Source organism: Monodon monoceros, unplaced genomic scaffold (assembly GCF_005190385.1).
Source record: "Monodon monoceros isolate NGI ecotype Baffin Bay Population unplaced genomic scaffold, NGI_Narwhal_1 Super_Scaffold_13, whole genome shotgun sequence".
Taxonomy (NCBI): domain Eukaryota; kingdom Metazoa; phylum Chordata; class Mammalia; order Artiodactyla; family Monodontidae; genus Monodon; species Monodon monoceros.
In genome coordinates, this window is record NW_021703769.1 from 70,396,304 (window position 1) to 70,415,046 (window position 18,743).

Below are 18,743 nucleotides of genomic sequence, written 5' to 3' on the forward strand. Positions count from 1 at the left end.
ATGCTCAACAAGGCAACACCACAGCCTAGCTAATAGTGCCAGGCCCCCTACTAGCAACACTGAGGCTTCTGAAGGAAGAGTGCAAACTAGCTCCCAGTTGTCATGAGCTGCTTTTCTCTTTTTCACCAGCTACATTTGAAAAATCAGAATTGGCAATCCTTTTGGTAAAACATGGGCTCTTCAGATCACCACAGGACTCATGACTCCCCAGTACCTTGTAACTGGTCTGCCCCACTCATTTACACTCCTACCTTGTCTCCTGGCATTTAAATTTGCACCCCTCACTAGCAGAAAAGGAACCAAGCAAGCCCAGAGAGAAGTGACTTGCCTGATCACACAGTGAACTGATGGCAAGGCGGAAACTACAACTTTGTGTTTAGTTTTCCCTCCAGAGGATCCGTCTGCTAGACATTCAGGTCGATTGTTAAATCTCTGAGGTATCAGCCTCTCAACTGAATGTGGATGGGATTGGATAAAAACACTTCTCACCACACCTTATCAACAACGTGTTCCCAGCTTACTTCTCCTTTCTTTAGGGGTTGGGTGTCTCACGACATCGGCTGGGATTCTAAGGCCTTTGCTCAGCTGCTCCAGCCACTCCTGACCTTCTTTCTGCTTCTCAAATATGCCAAGTGTGTTCCGGCCTGAGGGTCTTTGTATTTGCCCTTAGCTCTGCCAGTAACTCTCCGCCCTCACACCTCCACGGGGCCGCTTCTTCTGAGCTTCAGCTCAGTATCACCTCCTCAGGGAAGCCTTCCATGACGACCTTACCTGCTCACACCCTGCATGCCCTAGCACTACCGCCATCTCCTCTGCGAGGCCACATCCCTCTAGCCTCCTTGAAGAGCGTCCCTTGGTGCTTCGTTCGCAGCTCCCCTCAGTCTGTCAAATGCGCGGGGATGGGAGGCGGGAAACTGTGCCCAATCCCCTGCTTCTCTGGGCCACTTTTCCCTTTACGCCCACGTAAGCGCTCTGAGAGCAGAGACACGCGGCGGGGACACCGGTTTCCACAACAGGCTGGTGGCCAAGCGCCTCCTACACCGGGTCGCCAGTACTCGCGATTGGACCGCACTTCCCGCGTCGCCCTGCCCCGCGGCAGCCGGCGCTCAACCCCTCCACCGACCCAAGACCACTACGCATGCTCCGCACTTCCGGCCCCGCGAGGTCGGGGGCGGGAGCTTGACGCGCCTGCGCAGCTGCTCGCCCGGCTTCCGGGCGGTGCAGGCGCTATGGGTCTGAGGGCCAGTGTCTTTGAGTAGCGGCGGTGTAGAGGCGTGCGGGCCCAGAGGTCCGGCCCGAGGGCTCAGGACCGGGGTCTTTGGGAGCGGCCGGGGGGCGCAGAGAGAACCTAGGATCGCTGCCCGCCGCCACCACCAGGCATGTCGGCCGAGGCCTCGGGCGCGGAGGCGGCCGAGGCCCCGTCCCTGGAAGTCCCTAAGCCCTCAGGTCTCGAACCTGGCTCCGCTGCCTACGGTCTCAAGCCATTGACCACGAACAGCAAGTACGTGAAGCTGAACGTGGGCGGCTCGTTGCACTACACGACGCTGCGCACCCTCACGGGACAGGACACCATGCTCAAGGCCATGTTCAGCGGCCGCGCGGAGGTGCTCACTGACGCCGGAGGTACGCGAGCTGCCCTTGCTTACTGTCCTGCGTCCTCCAGATCCACGTCTCCCTTTCCCGTGGTCTTTCCTCGCCCAGTCTCCTCATGCCCGTTCTCTGCCACCGTCCAGTCAGTTCATTCTCACCCCCTCCAGCCCCCACATCCCGTCTCATCTCGCCTGGCTCGGTCATGAGCGCCCTCCCTCCCCCGGTCTTTACCCCCAGCAGTAGTAACCAACATTCATGGACATCCCCCGCCCCGCCGCACCATCCACCCCGCCCCTCCAACTACTCTGCCGGGCGCTGTGGTAAGTGATTCAACGTGTCAGCTCCCAATTTTCATGACTGCTTCCCACTGACTCTCCCACCCTTCACGCCTCAGCTCAAAAGACTTGGGAACCAGCCCAGCTGCCAGCAACATCCTTCCAGGCACCCTTCATCAGTTTCTTCCACCTGCCCAGCCTTTTGTTCCCCTCTCTACCTCAGCGCTGCCAACAGCCATCCCCGAGAGTTGGAGGATCTTGTCGGTCTCCGTTCCCCTAACGGAGGTTCCTCTACACTCTAGGACTCCATCTGTAAATACAGACTGTAGAAGGAGAGGGCAGCTTTGGGTTTGCCAGGGACGCCAGAGCGGAGAGTGGACAGTTCTCTTTGGCAGGCGAGCCCCTTACCTTCCCGAAGTGTTGCATTCAGGTCTGGGCCCCATATGCCCAAGTGGAACCTTAAAGTTTGGTGGCAGGGTTGAGGGTGGTGGAGGTGGAGTGGATTCAGGAGGGGTTAACGAGGGTTGTGAGAGCAGGAAAGTAAAATTTGGGGAGGTAGAGCTCAGCCTGCAAATACCTGAAGGTGAAGAATTTATTTATTCAATAAGTATTTGTAAAATGCCAGTGCGGGAGATAGTTTGGTACACAAATCTGATAAGCTAAGCCTTATGGAGTTTTCTTTTTTTGTGGGGGCAGGGGGAGAATAAGCAAGTAAACATACTAAAACAAAAGCAAAATATGTAATTTCAGATAGCAATAAGTATATTATGAAGAACAGAATGAAGAATATGTATCTTTATATTCTATGAAGAATATAAAGGTTAAAATGGTAGTAAACTGGACGGTGGGGTGGACATTCTAATTAAATAGGATGGTCAGAATTAGCACAAGAGGTTAGAGGTTTATTGATAAGGTAATCTGTACGAACTCTCTGATGGTGAGAACCTTCTCAGTGTAGCACAGACTTGGGAGGGAATTAATTCTCTGTGGCTGGCTGTGTTAAAAAGGGGCTTATGGGAGAACTCACTGGAGATGTTTTAAAGGGATTTTCTTAGCTATGGCACAGGCTTGAGACAGATCAGTATTAAGACTTGTGGCTTTCGAATCCTTCTTTCATAAAAATTTAGTAGCTCCACAGCCTTTAGCAAAGCCATCCTTCCTCCTGCCTCTCCCCACCACACCAGGTTGGGTGCTGATTGACCGGAGCGGCCGCCACTTTGGTACAATCCTCAACTACCTGCGGGACGGGTCCGTGCCACTGCCTGAGAGTACCAGAGAACTGGGGGAGCTTCTGGGCGAAGCACGCTACTACCTGGTACAGGGACTGATTGAGGACTGCCAGCTGGCACTGCAGGTGAGGGTCCCTTCCCCACCTCCTGAGTCCCACCCCTATGCTCATGTCCCTGGGAGAGCTGCCCAAGCAGTTAGCTATTAAGATATTAAAGAAAAACAAAGGGAAGTATGGGGCACTGCCTGGAGGAGTTGCCTCTGGCCTGGCTCTGACTGGCCATGACACCAGAGAATTTGGGGGTATTGTCCTCTGCATTTCTGCTGTCTCAGGCAGGGCCCCCCTCACCACCTCATGCCAAGACTACTGCAGTGGTTAAATGACTACTGTCTCTGTTTCTTGCTGTTTCTATCCAGCCAATCCAGCTGTTACACTAGCACCTGAATAATGATCCTTAAACACAATCCCAATTTATTCTCTCCCTTGCTCAGAAATCCCAAATAATGCCCTTGTCCCACTAAGGGGAAAAAAAAAATCTGAATTTAAATTGGAATATAATGACCTCCATGATCTGGTCCTATCCTGGGAGGCAGCATTCCATCCCTCCCAGGGCTTTAAATAATACTTTTTTTTCTAGCAGTGAAATACTATAGAAGCAGTCACACCCAATAAAACAGGGTTGGGGGTTCCAGGGCCCCACCTGCTGGGCTTCTTTTCTGGGGATCTCTTAGGATTCTAAGAAGAGTTTGGAAAGCACAGCCAGGAGATTGGGTTAAGTGTCACTCCACCACAGCTGACTGAGTGACCTTGAGTGAGTCAATTCCTACCTCTGGCATTCTTTTCTCATGTTCCAAAAGATAGGGAAATGAGAAAAATATGTGCAGTGTAGTGAGTTTCACATAAAGCCTTTTATTCTGTTCTATTTTTACAATGTGAAAAGTGTCCTTTTATGATACAATATTAATAGGAGATTGTAAGAATTCTTTTTTGATGCCCTTTATATTCAATATATTAAAAAGTGGCAACTATGAACAACTTTCTGTTATCTTGGGGAATATTTATTGGACCTTGAAATCCAGAAGTATAGAATTCCTTTGGGCAATATCTATGTTTTTCAAGCTTTTTGACTGCATCTCATAGAGATGCATAAAATGCATTTTATACTTGCATATATATGACTGAAATAAGTTTTATAAAATGATACTTTTAGTGAAATACACTCTGACATACTCTGTTTTCTTTCTCTCTGATGCCGTTTGGAACCCATTAAATTTATTTCATGACCCATTAGTGGGTTACCACTTGCAGTTTAAAAAACATCAAACTAGAAGTGCATTCCTGTTCTGTAACTTTACATTTATCTAATGTTATCTCACATCCACTGTGTGTTAGGATTGGTTCTGTTACCTTCTTGTACCCCTGTTTGACATAAAAAGAAATATGAGGGAAGCTGGGGATATATTCAAGGTGAAAGAGCCGGTAAGCAGCAAAGCTCAGAGTCAACCCCAGGTGCCTGACTCCCAAGTGCAGTGCTTTTTCTTCTGTGCTCAGCTGCCTCCTTTGCAAGCTTCCCCGAGACCATTCTCATTCCCCACTCCACTCAGCTAGAATATGCTTGTTTGGAGGTTTGGGGTTTGGAGTTTTTTGTTTGGTTGTTTCTTTCTTCCTTTTTGGTCGCCCCGCGTACCATGCGGGATCTTAGTTCCCCGACCAGGGATCGAACCCGTGCCCCCTGCAGTGGAAGCTGGGAGTCTTAACCAGTCGACCACCAGGGAAATCCCGTTGTTTTTAAGATTCTGGTACAGAGAATTGAGTTCAGCATATTCTCAGTGTGTGACACTTAGACATCATTAGTCTATGCAGATCTTTTCTCTTTTTATTTTTTCCTTCATTCCCAGTCCCCTGCCCACTTCCCTTTTCCCCATAGGTACCCCTCCAGTTCTAATGTTTTAATACATTTCCTTGGATTATGTTTGTACCATTAAAAAACTAAAACATTGTTTTGTATACATATGTATTTTAAATTTCCATAAATGTCATTGAGCTATGGATTGTGTGTTCTGTTTCTTAATTCAACACTTTTTCCAAGTTCTATTCATGCTGCTGTATGTACATTTAGTTCTTTGCTTCTGACGGCTGCACAGGAATCTATGGTGTGCATTCAACCATATTTTATTTATACATTCCCCTGAGGTTGGAAACCTAGATTGCCTCCCGCTTCCTGCCCCCACAAACGATGCCACCATGAGCAGCTTTGTACGTGTGCCCTTGTGGGTCCTGGGTCAGTGTTTCTCATGATTGTAGCTGGGAATGGAATTGCTGGACTGCAGGACACATGCAAACGAATTTCAGCAAGTATCATCAGATTACTCTCCCAAATGGCTGTAGCACCTTGTACTCTTGATGAGCAGTGCATAAGGAATCCTGTTTCTGCGTATCCTCAGCAACTCACGGCATCACCCAGCATTCTAATTTTGCCAATCTGATTGGTATAGAGTGATTTCATTTTAATTTGCATGCTTCTGATTACTAATTAGATTGAGCATCTTTTCACATACTAGCTTTTTTGGTTTCCCCTTCAGTGAATTGCCAATTCATATTCTTTACCAAATTTTCTACTGAGTTTCCTATCTTTTTCTTGTTGTTTTGCAGGAGATTCTTACATATTTTAGCTTAGTTCCTAGGGAGAATTAAGCCCTATTACTCTAAGGCATGTATTTTACATAATAAATTAACTTCTCCTGTGCATCTAGAATGGTACTATTTACCTGACATTCTCAGAAGAGTTGAGAAAATAGTTACTCAAATTATTTGCTGGGTTTTGATATTCAGTGAGGAAGCCCAGTTGAGAAAGTCTGTTTTAGATAATAATTTCTAGTCAGTTTTAGATGTTACCAATAATTTCTCTTAGAATGTCACCTGTCTGTGGCATCTGTTGTTGAATAGAAATTATTCTTTTTAATTATAAATAAATGTTTATTATTTTTAAAGCAGTCTATAAGTATTGTAGAAATTTAGAAAACACAGATCATCAAAATAATAAAAGCACCACATATCCTTCCAGGTCTTTTCCTGTGTGTGTGTTTTTGCCAAAATATGATTATGCTGTATGTGCTGTTTTGTAGTACGCTTTTTTTTTGTTTGTTAATAATTGCCATCTTTCCATGTCAGTGAAATTTTATGTAACATGAGGGGCATATACACATTTCTCCATTTGTTCCAGAAATGTCTTTTATAGATGGTTCATCTAAACCAGGACCCGATCTAGATCCTTGCATTACATCTGGTTATTATGTTCTTTTTCCAACCCAAGCAGTCCCTTTTTTCTCAAAATACTGACTTTCTCATAATACTGACCATCAGTTGTCCTTCACAGTGACCTACTCTCCAAATTCGCCTGATGTGGTTTGTTACCCTACCCTATCCTGAGTTTTCTTTAAATTAGATGGTAGATTTAAAAGCTGGATATTAAACATTTTGGTTGGAAAGCATGTTAAGTAATGTTACATATATCATACTGTGTTATATCGAGACCTACAATATTGTTAATATGACCCATCATTAGTGATGCTCAGTATTGGCCCCTAGATTCAGATGATGATGGTTTGATCCCTCCGTCGTAGTTACATTTCCTTGTTGCTAACTATAAAGTAATTTAGGCATTTTATGAATGGCAGTTACCTGTCAACCACACATCCATTTATAATTCTCACCTGAATCAATAATTTCATTAGGGTTGTAGAATAATTATAATTCCTTCAACATTATTACGTGAAATTACTTATAAAGTCATGTTTTTCATTGTCAACTTCAGAGATTCTTGATTTTAATATAGTCACATTCCTCTTTTTATTTTTCTAATGGTGTATCCTCTTAGGATCTTGTTTAAGAAGTTCATTCTACATTTTTTATTAGCTTTATAGTTTTACCTTTTGTATATGGAATTCACTGTTGTAAATGCGAATTATGAAGGGATTCAACTGTTTTTTGTCCGCTGTGGACTGAGCTAGTTTTCTCAATGCCATCTACTACACAATCTGTGGTAGCCAGCATCCAAGATGGCCACCAGCAATTCTTGCCTCTTGCTTATTCAGGCTCTTGCTTAGTCCCCTCCCACACTGAATAGGGCTGACCTATGTAACCAGATTGCAGAGATGATAGTGTGTGACTTCTAAAGCTAGGTCATAAAAGACCCATAGCAGTTTCTGCCTCTCTTGGATCACTCACTCTGGGGAAGCCAGCTGCCATGTGAGCATATTCATGCAGCCCTAAGGGAAAGGTCCACTTGGTAAGGAACTGAAGCCTCCTGCCAACAGCCAGCACAGACTTCCAGCCAAATTGGTGAACTATCCCAGAATTGGATCCTTTAGGCCCAATCGAGTCTTCAGATAACTACAGCCTGGTCAACATTTGGACTCCAACTTCATGAGACACCCTCGGCCAGGACCACCTAATTAAGCCAGTCTCAAGCTCCCAACCCACAGAAACTGTGTGAGATAATAAATGTTTATTGTTGTTTTAAGCTGCTAAGTTTGTACTAATTTGTTACCCGGTAACGGATAACAGATTTTGGTATCTGGAGTGGGGTTCTGCCGTAACAAAAACCTAAAATGTGGGAGCGGCTTTAGAACTGGGAAGAGGGCAGAAGCTGGAAGGACTTGAGAACAGTGTTAATAAAAGCCTAAAGAGCTTTAAAGAGTATTCATAGAAGTCTGATGACCTTTGAGGAGGCTGCAGTGTGGAACATGTTTACTGGAAAGTGGTAGAAAGGGGATCCTTGTTATATAGTGGCAGAAGTAGCAACACTGTCTCCTACAGTAATGTAGAAAGTAGAAAACATACTAATGATCTGGGTGATCTAGCTAAAGAAATTTCCAGATAGAATGTTGAAGTGCCACAGGTTTCTTGTTGCTTATAGTGAAACAGAAGAGGAGAGGGTAAGCTAAAGGAAAAAGAATTGAACAAAAAGGAGCCAGGAATTTTGGGGGCTTGAAAATTCCCAGTCTTGCAGATAACAACTGATGTTAAAATTAGCAAATAGCTTCCAGGCAAAGATCAAACACAGGGCATTCTCAGTAAAACATGGTCTAAAGATGAAGCTGAGGATGTGATTGTAAAATCCCTTAAGACCTCAGAAATATCCAAGAAGATGCCTCAGAGAACCATTCAATCAAATAATAGCACTTCTAAGAAGCTTAAGGCTATTGTCAGGCAGCAGTCTCAGCATAAGCCCAAAGTAGAGAAGAGCTTATCTCACAAAGATGTGTGGGTGAGGCTTTTGTCTAATGAACTGAACCCCAGGACTCACAAGACACCCATTAAGTTTTTAAGAGAACTATATTGGCAGAAACACTGCCAGCTTAGACTGGAAGGGACAAGAGGAGAAGAAGCCTTTGGACCCTCAAAGTTCTACAGGCAGAAAGCAGGCTAAGGAAACTATGGAGCTGCAAACACGGACTGTCTTTCATGGAAATGGAAGGATGACTCAGGTCAGAGCCAAGAGCCATAGAGAATCATTCCTGGACAGGAGTAGACATCAGAGAGCTCCCAATATTTGTCCAACTGGATTACAGAATTTCTGTGAAGCAGCGACTTCTCTGTGCCCCCTGCACCCCCTCCTCACCTTTTGAACAAGAGTGTTTATCCTAATGCCTGTTGCACATGTTGCATGTGGAGTGTGTGGAAGAGATAACTAGTCTCTTTAGTTCACAGGTCATCAGATCCAGAGAAAACGTACCTACGGAGCTATAGTTAAGGAACACCTCCCAAGGAGCATTGTCCCCACCTGGACCTGATTTAGATGACCAGATTCTGTACTTCAGTGCTGTAATAGGATGGGACTTTGGGGGATCTTGGGAGGGGGTGAGTGTGTTTTGGGTATGGGAGGGATTTGAATCAATGGGAGCCAGAAAGTGGACTGTGGAGCCAGCCTCCAAGGCAGTCCCCAATGATTCTTGTTCCCTAGTACTCATTGCCTTGTGTTGTTCCCTCCCACACTGAATAGGGCTAACAAAACTAGGTCATAAAAGACAGTGAGGCCTCCACCTTGCTCTCTCTTGGATTATTTGCTCTGGAGAAGCCAGCTGCCATATTGTGAGGACACTCAAGCAACCCAACGGAGAGGTCTAAATGACAGGGATCAGATATTTCCTGCCAATAGCCAGCCTGAACTTGCCAGCCATTTGAATAAGCTTTCTCAGAAACAAATCTTCCAAACCCAGGCATGCCTTCAGATTACGGCAGCCCCACCTGACTTGACTGTAACCTTGTGAGAGACCCCATGCCAAAAACATTCAGCTAAGCCACTCCTGAATTCCTGAATATCTGTTCTGACCCACAGAAATGGGTAATAAGTTATTTGCTGTTGGTTTAAGCCGTTCAGTTTGGGGACAGTTTGTTATACAGCGGTAACTAATACACACCTGCCCCACTGATTTGTGATGTTCTCTCTATAAATATCAGTTCTCCTATATACACCAGTCTGTTTCCAAGTTCTGTATTGTGTTTCATTGTTTTTGTTTGTTTGTGCACCAGAACTACATTGTTTTCATTATTATGGCTTTGTAAGATATTTTAATATCTGGGCGGGTCAATCTCTTCTCTTGCTTAACTCTTTTTAAAAATTGACCTAAGTAACGGTAGACTTATTCTTCCAAATTAATTTTAGAAAAAGTCTTAGGAGTTTCTCAAAAAAAAAAAAATCTTCTGGAATTTGTATTAGAATTGCACATCTAGTTTTTAGGTTGGGAGAGGTGAGGGGGTTTTGGCATGAAGATTCTAGAAAGCAGAGAAGAGGAAAGAAACCTATGTGTCTGGTTCTGATTCTCCCTCCAGCCTTCCACCTAGCCCAGTTCATTCGTTCACCAGATATTTATTGAGCATCTACTGTAAATTGATACTTATTGTCTAGGAAGAGACCATGAGCAAATATACCAAAAAATGAGAAAATATGAGGAACTGAGTGCCACGAAGAAGGTGAACTGATAGTGTGAAAAAGAAGAAGTAGAGGAGGCTGCTTAGCCAGGGAGCTTAGGGTGGAGGACCAGCACCCTCCTAGGGGCACTGTTTGAGTTGAGATCTGAATGGCATGAAGGGGCCAGCCATGCAACCGAGTGCAGGCTGTTGCCGGCAGTGGCAGCTGCAAAGGGCCTGGTGGGCACAAGCTGGATGCGTGAAGGAACAGGTGGGGCTGAAGTCCAGCAGGCAGGGGAGAGTGGTAGAGACGAGATCAGAGTTCGTATCCTGCAGAGTCTTGTGTGGGCTACTAAGGAGTCTGGATTTTTTTTCCCAAAGGCAACAAGCAGTTTTTGAAGGCTTTTAGGTTGGGGAGTGAGTGACCTCTGGTTGTGCTGTTAATCACCTTCCACTTCTTCTCCAGCAAAAAAGGGAGAACCTGTCCCCGCTGTGCCTCATCCCCACGGTGACATCTCCCCGGGAGGAGCAGCAGCTCCTGGCCAGCACCTCCAAGGTGAGGCCCCTGAGCCCTGTAGGGTGGAGGCTGGGGGCCTATCCCGGCAGCCTGACCCCCACCCTTCTCCATCCTTTCTCCCGCAACAGCCCGTGGTGAAGCTCCTGCACAACCGCAGTAACAACAAGTACTCCTACACCAGGTGACCCCCTCAGGGGCGGGGAGGTGCACTGGGTGGAATCCTGGGCTCAAGCACAGCTCTGCTCCTGGCCCAAGGGGGGGATTATGGCCGCATGGGGGCGGGGGGGTGGGGGGCGAAAAGAATCCTGCCTGGATGCAAATTCTAGCTCTGCCACTTACCCACTGGGTACTTTGGACAGGTCATTTTCACTTCTGAGCTTCAGTTTTATCATCAGTAAACTGGGGTCCAGGTGAGGATCAGATGATAATTACTAGCATTTCTTATAAGAGGCATGGCTCTAAGTGCTTTACATATATTTACTCACATAATCCTCACAATTGTTTGAAGTAGGTATTGTTGTGATCTCCATTTTACAGATGAGGCAACTGAGGCACCGAGAGGTGAAGTAACTTGCTTAGTGTCACTCAGTTAAAAAGTGGTAGAGCTAGGATGCCAGGTGAGGTAGCTTGGCTCCAGAACATGCATGGGGTAGCCACTCTGCTGTGCTGGGATTTGCTGAGCAAATGCTGCTTCCATTCTGAGGCCTCCTTAGCCTGGCCCCAGGGGTGGAGGAAGCTCCATTCTGGGCACCAAACTCCTAGGTAGGACTAGAGTGCTAGATATCTGGGCCCCTAAGCTTGGGGGAACAGAGGGAGGAAGCCATTTGTGCTGAGCCTCTTGGCCCCCTGGTCCTCAGCACTTCAGATGACAACCTACTTAAGAACATCGAGCTGTTTGACAAACTGGCCCTGCGCTTCCATGGGCGGCTGCTTTTCCTCAAGGATGTTCTGGGGGATGAGATCTGCTGCTGGTCTTTCTACGGGCAGGGCCGCAAAATCGCCGAGGTGTGCTGCACCTCCATTGTCTATGCTACGGAGAAGAAGCAGACCAAGGTCAGAAGGGGTTCAGGGCCTGGTCAGGGAGGGCTGTGGTGGTGGGCAGGACGAGCACCCTGGACAAAGGCAGCTCAGCAGATCAGGCCGGGGAAATCCATCACCGGAGTTCTACGTTCTGGGGTCTTAGTTCTGTAACCTTGGGCAAGTCATCTGACTTCTGTGGGTCTCTGCTTCTCTACCTGTGAAAGGAGGGTGTTGGATTAGAGTGGGATTCTTAATCTAGGCCAGTTGGGTTTCAAGGCTATCTTGAAAGAGTGTGCAGTTTTGGGAGTGGGTATGCATTCTTCTATATAGAAGGACCATAGTTGTCATTAGAATTTCAGAAGGATCCATGACCCAGAGTAGGTTCTTAAAACTTCAGGTGCTTAGAACACACTGGGGTTGTAGGCCCTGAGTCATTAACATGGCAATCAGCAGCAGATACGTCCTGAGCACTGCAAGAGGCTTGAAATCAAGGCGAATAAGATGCTGAGTAAAGTACAAGCCCTCTGTCATGACGTCTGGCCCCTGAAGATCTTATCAGCCTGGTCCCTTCTGACCTTGACATGAAGGATGTGCCTCAGATACACTGGAGATCTTGAAAGTCTCTTAAGCACCCAGTGCTATTTCACACCCCCCTACCTTTGCACACACTATTCCCTCTTCTTGGAATTACTTTTCCTCATTCCTGTCTGCCTAATGGACTTGTGCTTAATCTTTAAGACCTAAGCCAAGCATCACTTTCTTTGGGACACCACTCATGAACTTTCAGCCCAACAACCCCAGACAAAGTTGGTCATACCCCCCTGTCAGCCAAACACGATGTTGATTGTAGTCTGCTGGGGATGGGGGAGTAGGAGTGTTTACTTCAGCAGCAAGGAGTTAGCTTCTTGAGAGTAGAGCTGAATCTTTTTTCCCCCCCCATCTCTGTAGCATTAGCCAGGCCTTTATCACGCCGCAGAAGCTAGGAAACATTTATTGAATGCATGAATGAGTGAATAATCCAGTTTCCAAGTAGCGTCCTCTGTAATTGGGAAGACAGGAAGATAAACCAGTAATGAGAATGCAGCTTGTTAAAGTTTTTTTGTTTATATCCCTCCAAGCCACACAAGGGGAACCCCTAACCGCCTCTTCATCCCGTACTACTCTCCTTCACTCTGCCTTGTTGCTTTGGCCTTGCACTGATCTTCAGATACACTAAGCGAGTTCCTGACCCCAGAGCTGTTCCCTTCCCAGACTGATCTTTCTCTAGTTCTCCATCTGGTTCCTTCCCTCCTTTCCTTTGGCTATTGGTCAGATGTCACCTTCTCAGTGAGGCCTTCTCTGAGCTCCCTCTTTAAAGTTGTAACATTCCTGGCGGTGGCCATCTCCACACCCTTTTCCTGCTATAATTTTTCCGTAACATTTATCATCATCTGACACTTTATATCTTATTACATATATGTCTGGGTCCTCGCCCTAGAATGTAAACTTCCTGCGGACAGGAACTTTGCCTGTTTTGTTCACTGCTATATTCCCAGTGCCCAGAACAACACCTGGTACAGTGCAGTCACTCAGTAAATATTTGTCAAATGAAAAGATATACCAAGAAAAAAAAAAAAAAAGATATACCAAGAGACTTGGCCACAAAGGACAGAAAACAAATAACTCTCTGCCTGACTTCAGAGCTGGACCTTGAAGTATAAGTGTGACTTAGCTGAGCAAAGAAGTTGCAAAGAGGACAGTCCAGGCTAAAGGAACCTGTGACTGCAGAGGCTATAGGAGTGGAGAGACAGTGCAGGAGCAGCCTGGGGGAGGGGATGGCTTCGTAGGAGTCGAGTCAGAGGGAGGGAGCTGGGGGTTGCTGGCCTTTTGCAGGTGGAATTCCCAGAGGCCCGGATCTTTGAGGAGACCCTGAACATCCTGATCTACGAGACTCCCCGAGGCCCAGACCCAGCCCTTCTGGAGGCCACAGGAGGTGCAGCTGGAGGTGGCGGGGCAGGCCGAGGGGAGGACGAGGAGAACCGAGAGCATCGTGTCCGCAGAATCCATGTCCGGCGCCACATCACCCACGACGAGCGTCCTCACGGCCAACAGATTGTCTTCAAGGACTGAGCTTTGCCCCGAGTCTTCCTCTGGCCGCTGGGACCCAGTCCCTCTCTCTCTTCCTCCCCTTCCCAGACCTTTGCCCCGGCTTTGCTGGCCAAGTCGTGGGTCCTTCTTCCATCCCTTCATTGCATGGTACAGTTCACTTTGGCCCTTTTCCATCCATTCCCACCTCATTGCTAACCACAGAGTACATTCCAGCCCCTCCCCTCAGAGGCCTTCAGAAGGCCTACATTGGTTGCCTCCTCCCCATCCTTGTCCTGCCCTCTTCCCTCACCAGCTGGTTTAGAAGGATTTAGAATTCCCTTTGTCTTTTTTTAGGACATTGTACACACCAAAGTGTCAAGCCAGCCCTTAATAACACCCACCACATTCTGAGCCGCCTCCTCACCATTGTGCAGGGCAGTTTGCCTCCCTCCTGCTTCCCCAACATCCTCCCTACCTCCTTAACTTTGTACTAGGTGGGCCTGGGCCTGTACCAGGTCAGCATCTTCTCAATTTTTTTCATATTATTTATTATTATAATTTTCTATTAAATTATTGGAATAAAGTTGAGTTGAGGGTCTGGTGCTGGCTTCCAGAGAAAGGGCCAGGTATATGGCTTGTTAGGGAGGTACCTGGCTAGTTGGATGGGAGAAGACACAGACCCCTGCCCCCAGCCTTTCCCTGGGCTGGTAGCTGGGAAGAAAGTAGTCAGGAGTTAGGAGAGGATTTTAAAATCTATATTTCGGTGTTCACTGGCCAGTTCCCACCCTCAGCCCCACCCCACCCCCTGCAATGGAGAGGTGGTCCTGGCTACCACTCAGGCCATCCCCGAGCGCAGCATCTCTCCAGCCCAGATGTCTGAAGGGAACACCTTCCTTCAAGGGTCTGGTGCGAAGACAAAGTCGAGGGCCTGGCGTTCGGCCCCAGCCACATTGGGATGCCAAAGGTCCACGATGAAGACCACTCGAGGCCCATCTTCAGGAGAGCCTAGGGCACGTGGGGATGGAGACAGCAGAGCAGCTGACATTAAGTACTTACATGCCAGAGCACTCACCAAATACTCAAACGCAAACACTTTGTAAATAAGTGCCAGACAGCGTTCTAATCCTTTATGTGTATTAACTCTTAATCATCAGAACAAACTGTGAGGCAGTTCCATAAATGTTCTCATTTTACGCAAAGTAACTGAGGCACAGAGAGGTTAAATAACTTGCCCAAGGTCACACTGCTAACGCCAGAGGTAGGACAGGAACCCAGGTGGTCCAGGCCCAGGGTCTCGTGCTATGAACCACTTTGCTGTGCGCTTACATTAACTTATTTAATCCTTGCAGTCACTTGGTAAAAGAAGGCGGTTGCCCTATTTCACGGGTGATTGGAGAAATCATGTGACTTGTTCAAGGGCATGCAATTAGAAAATGGTGGTGTAGGACAGGAAGCCAGTTGGGCCCGATTGTGCAGCCTCTAGTCTATTCCCCTTAACTCTTTAGTCACTCATCCCTCCTAGCAGAATGGGAGCCCCATTACCATTATGAGCCACTGTATGCAGGAAGGAGTCGTCCACCAGTAGACAGTGTCCCTCAGCCCAGCACTGGGGCTCACCCCCGACCACCAGCTCACAGCCAGGGGGGATCTTCAGGCCTGTAGAAAGAGATCCGGGCCTCCAACATTCCTGCCTCCAACGAAGGGGCCCACCCCATTCAGTCAAAAAGCAGATCCGAGAGTCTTAAATGCTAGGTTCTATGGTGGTCCCTCTCCGTTCTCTGGAAGGTGACCCACGTAAAATTACAATACAGTACTGGATGAAAGAAATGCTAGGAGACAGAAAATGCAGTGCAAAGCACAATGTAGTCTGTTTCAGAGAAGAGGGAAAGCTTCCTAAAAGAAGCAGCATCTCCTCTTGGGCTTCTGACAGTTTAACTCAAGAACCTACTGTGTGTTAGGCCCTCTCTCCCCAAAAGGTATAAAACATGGCTCCATCCTGCCAAGGACCACACACTGGGGTGCAGGAAACTGAGGAGCCAACTTAAACGATGGGGAAGAGGAAGACATTCCAGAGGAGGTGGGCATTTGAAAGTGTGAGTCGTGAAGGCTACGTAGGAGTTTTCCAGGAGGTGATAAGGGGAAAGACATTCTAGGTTAAGAGCATGTGTGTGGCATCTGCCAGGATCAGCCAGAAGGCGTTCATGATTTAGGGCATGGTGGGAGAGAAGGGGAAGAAGGGAACAGGTAGGAGATAAGGAGAAAAGATCTGGCCTTGCTCCAGATCTCTTCAAAGCCAGTGTGCTTTGAAGTGTAGAACACATTCAACTGGTAGCACAGGAGATGATTATAGGCAAAACAAAGTCATGGCATTAAACAACAATCAGAAGACAAGTCTTTTTTTCTCCCCATTTTCTTTCAATCTCTAAAACATTGAAAAGAAAATCGCAGTTTGGTGCTACCATAACTTTAACATCCCTCCTAACATTGCCCTTTTTATGTTTATTTTTCCTCTGAGGCCGCGTCCTGCGTCTTGTGGGATCTTAGTTCCCAGACCAGGGATCGAACCCAGGCCCTCAGTAGTGAAAGCACAGAGTCCTAACCACTGGACCACCAGGCAATTCCCGACATTGCTCCTTTTTAAAGGAGGAGAGTGTAGGCTTCAGCCACAGACTAGGATACTTCGCTAGAATTTTTAAAGCTTTCTTTTTTTAAGTTTAAACTTATTTTCATGAATAATCCCTATTTAGGTCAAGTAATACTGATTATCATTTTTCTATAAAGATTCCTTTTCAATAAGTAAAACAAAACATTGGGGGGAGTCAATATGAAGAAACAGTACAGGTGGTAAATGACTATGGAAAAGCTTATGAAGATGGTTTGCAGATCACTGAAGCTCAGGAAATGCTGCTGTGGGAGACAGGGAGTCAAGGAAGATTTCCGAGAAGAAAGGCATGATCAGAGTCACAGTGTAGAAAGCTATGATGGCAGAGAAGAGAGTCTGGAGGGGGAATCGTGGAGGCGAGGAAGCTGTCTGTAAGTAGCATCCACTTACCCAGGTGGCATCTGACTCGGGCATTGGTGGGCCCACAGCGGCCCTCGAGCCGGGCCCCAGGCAGGAGGACGGAAAAGCCAGCATTGCCGAAGGTGTTGGCACTCATAAAGCTTCGCAGCCCCCTCAGTGCCCGATAGGCCCCCGGGCACCGGCGGCAGTTGCTGGGTTGGCACCGGCCTGCTTGGTATAGCAGGAGCTGGTAGCACCCAGGGCCCAGTGGTGGGGACCAGCCCCGAGGCAGAGGGGTAGTCCCTGAGAAGTCCCAGCTCACAGCCCCAAAGTCCCTCAAAATGGCAGGGAAGCTGCTCTCCAGGAGCTCCACATCATGCCGCTGGGCATCCCGTGGCACGAAGGGGGCTGAGGGCAGGTCTGGCAGGAAAAGCAGGCCTGGGCGCTGAATGCCCAGGACCCCTGGCCCTCCCCCAGGGCCTGGGCTACCCTGAGCCGCCCGCCTCACCCTACCCATCCCTGCCCAAGAGTAGCGCCTGGCGTAGGCCCGAAGGCGACGGCTCACTAGGCCTTCTGTCCTAGGTCCTTCCACAGACTCCCCAGAGCTCCGTGGGCTTGGTCTGCCAGCCTCAGAGCACCCTCCAGGCCTACCACTGACAGCCCCAGCCCGACTCCCAGCCCCTAGGGCCTGCATATCTTGGGAGCCCAGGCGGTAGCAGTACCAGAGGAAGAGGGAAGTGAGAGCTCCAAGGAGCAGGGTAAGGGCAGATGAGGCCAGAGGCAATGGCCATGCAGGCATGATGGGCAGGGAGGCCCTGGCCAAGAGGCCTGGGGCATCTTCCAGACCCCAGTTCCCTTGTCCCCCCAGTTCCCCACCGGTTCCTTCCATGGCTGCTCCCTGGTTACACCCTGGGCTGTTTCCCTTCCACATTCCTACTCTTGGTTCCCTCTCCTTCCGAGGTCCTCTCTCCACCTTGTACCTCCTGCTTTCTCGCTTCCTTCATGCACCTCTAACTCTCCTTTCCTTCCTCTCCTTCTGCCTCTCTCTCCTCTCTCCTCTACTTCTTTCTCCTTCCAACTCTCTCCTCCTCCTCTTTCACCTCTTTCCTCCTCTTCTTTCTCCTTAGGGCAGTTTCCTCTCTCTCCAGTTTCCTGCCTCTCCCGTCAGTCTCTCCTTTCCCCACCCTCTGTCTCCCCGTCTCCTTTCTTCTCTCCTCCCTCCACCACCGCTCCCCCCACCCCCGCCCCTCTTTTCGCTCTCTCTTTCCCTCCCCGCTCTGCCTTTCCTTCTAGCTTCCCCGGACAGCAGTTCCTACCCCACCTGGACCCGCAGCCCTGGGAACCGCAACCAGCAGTCCTCTGCAGCGATTTCTCTCTCCTTCCTCCCCCTCTCTCCTTCCTGCCCTCGCTTCTCTCTCGACCCGACCCACGGGTTCTCTCGCTCTCTCTCCCCCCTCCCCCACTCGCTCCTTCCTTGTCCCCCACTCACCCTGACGTCACCCTCCCCACAGTCCTCTCAGCTTAGCTACCCCCGCCCTCGCCCAGTGGCCACCGCAACTCAGCCGGGTCGGGGGTGTCGTCTCCGGATTTGCCTCCCCCGGCCCCGACGGGGCGCCACGTGGGGCTCAGGGGGCACAGCGCCAACCTCCAGCGCCCCGCAATGCGAAACGAAAGGGCGGGGCCTGAGAGGGGCGTGGCAAGTAAGGGGCGTGGCGAGCGCGCGAACTGATGGACAAGACCGGCGCTCGCAGACTGCGGACAGGGACGCTGCGGCCGGTCCGTGGGTCAGCCGATCCTTCGACCAGTCGGCCTGTGACTCCACCTCCCCCATTCGCCTTCACAAGAGCCAACCCCGGCGGGATCCCGATTGATAATGAAGGCGGCTTCAGCCAATCGCCTGCAGCGCCGCGGGCCGGGCCATCTCAGGCGGGGCCGAGAAGAGCTGTCCTTTCTCGTGGTGCTGAAAAGGGCTCTCCAGCGGTCTTGCGAGATGAGACCAGGAGAAAAAAATTAAAGTTGAAGCCGCCAGGCAGCTGGCTGGGGTCATGTTGTACGTAAGAGGAGGGCTCTCCCCTCCCCAGATCCTGGCCTGTCACCCCTTAGACTTCTCACAAACGTAGGAACTTGTCATTC

The 18,743-nt window shown here is 48.7% G+C and overlaps 2 protein-coding genes across 2 annotated transcripts; one reads left to right on the forward strand and one right to left on the reverse strand.

The window, feature by feature from the left end:
• Window positions 1-1,194: 1,194 nt before the first annotated feature.
• KCTD13 (potassium channel tetramerization domain containing 13) lies at window positions 1,195-14,203 on the forward strand. The gene is made up of 6 exons (XM_029221563.1): window positions 1,195-1,623; window positions 3,050-3,219; window positions 10,472-10,561; window positions 10,651-10,703; window positions 11,380-11,575; window positions 13,415-14,203. The coding sequence occupies exons 1-6, from the start codon at window positions 1,380-1,382 to the stop codon at window positions 13,649-13,651; spliced, it is 990 nt and encodes a 329-aa protein (XP_029077396.1). The 5' UTR covers window positions 1,195-1,379; the 3' UTR covers window positions 13,652-14,203.
• Window positions 14,204-14,348: 145 nt separating this feature from the next.
• On the reverse strand, window positions 14,349-17,753 carry ASPHD1 (aspartate beta-hydroxylase domain containing 1). Its single transcript, XM_029221562.1, has 3 exons — window positions 16,662-17,753; window positions 15,152-15,265; window positions 14,349-14,614 (listed from the first exon to the last, which is right to left on the reverse strand). The coding sequence occupies exons 1-3, from the start codon at window positions 17,539-17,541 to the stop codon at window positions 14,505-14,507; spliced, it is 1,104 nt and encodes a 367-aa protein (XP_029077395.1). The 5' UTR covers window positions 17,542-17,753; the 3' UTR covers window positions 14,349-14,504.
• Window positions 17,754-18,743: the final 990 nt, after the last annotated feature.

What these genes read in the sequence shown, in the direction of transcription:
- ASPHD1 (XM_029221562.1), bottom strand. Translation starts at nt 17,541, where the DNA reads ATGTGGAAGGGAAACAGCCCAGGGTGTAACCAGGGAGCAGCCATGGAA. An exon ending in CCGAGTCAGATGCCACCTGG is followed by an intron (nt 15,266 to 16,661) that starts GTAAGTGGATGC and finishes CTCTTTCTACAG; the next exon opens with GCCTGAAGATCCCCCCTGGC. An exon ending in GCATACAGTGGCTCATAATG is followed by an intron (nt 14,615 to 15,151) that starts GTAATGGGGCTC and finishes CACGTGCCCTAG; the next exon opens with GCTCTCCTGAAGATGGGCCT.
- KCTD13 (XM_029221563.1), top strand. Translation starts at nt 1,380, where the DNA reads ATGTCGGCCGAGGCCTCGGGCGCGGAGGCGGCCGAGGCCCCGTCCCTG. An exon ending in GGTGCTCACTGACGCCGGAG is followed by an intron (nt 1,624 to 3,049) that starts GTACGCGAGCTG and finishes CCACCACACCAG; the next exon opens with GTTGGGTGCTGATTGACCGG. An exon ending in TCCTGGCCAGCACCTCCAAG is followed by an intron (nt 10,562 to 10,650) that starts GTGAGGCCCCTG and finishes CTCCCGCAACAG; the next exon opens with CCCGTGGTGAAGCTCCTGCA.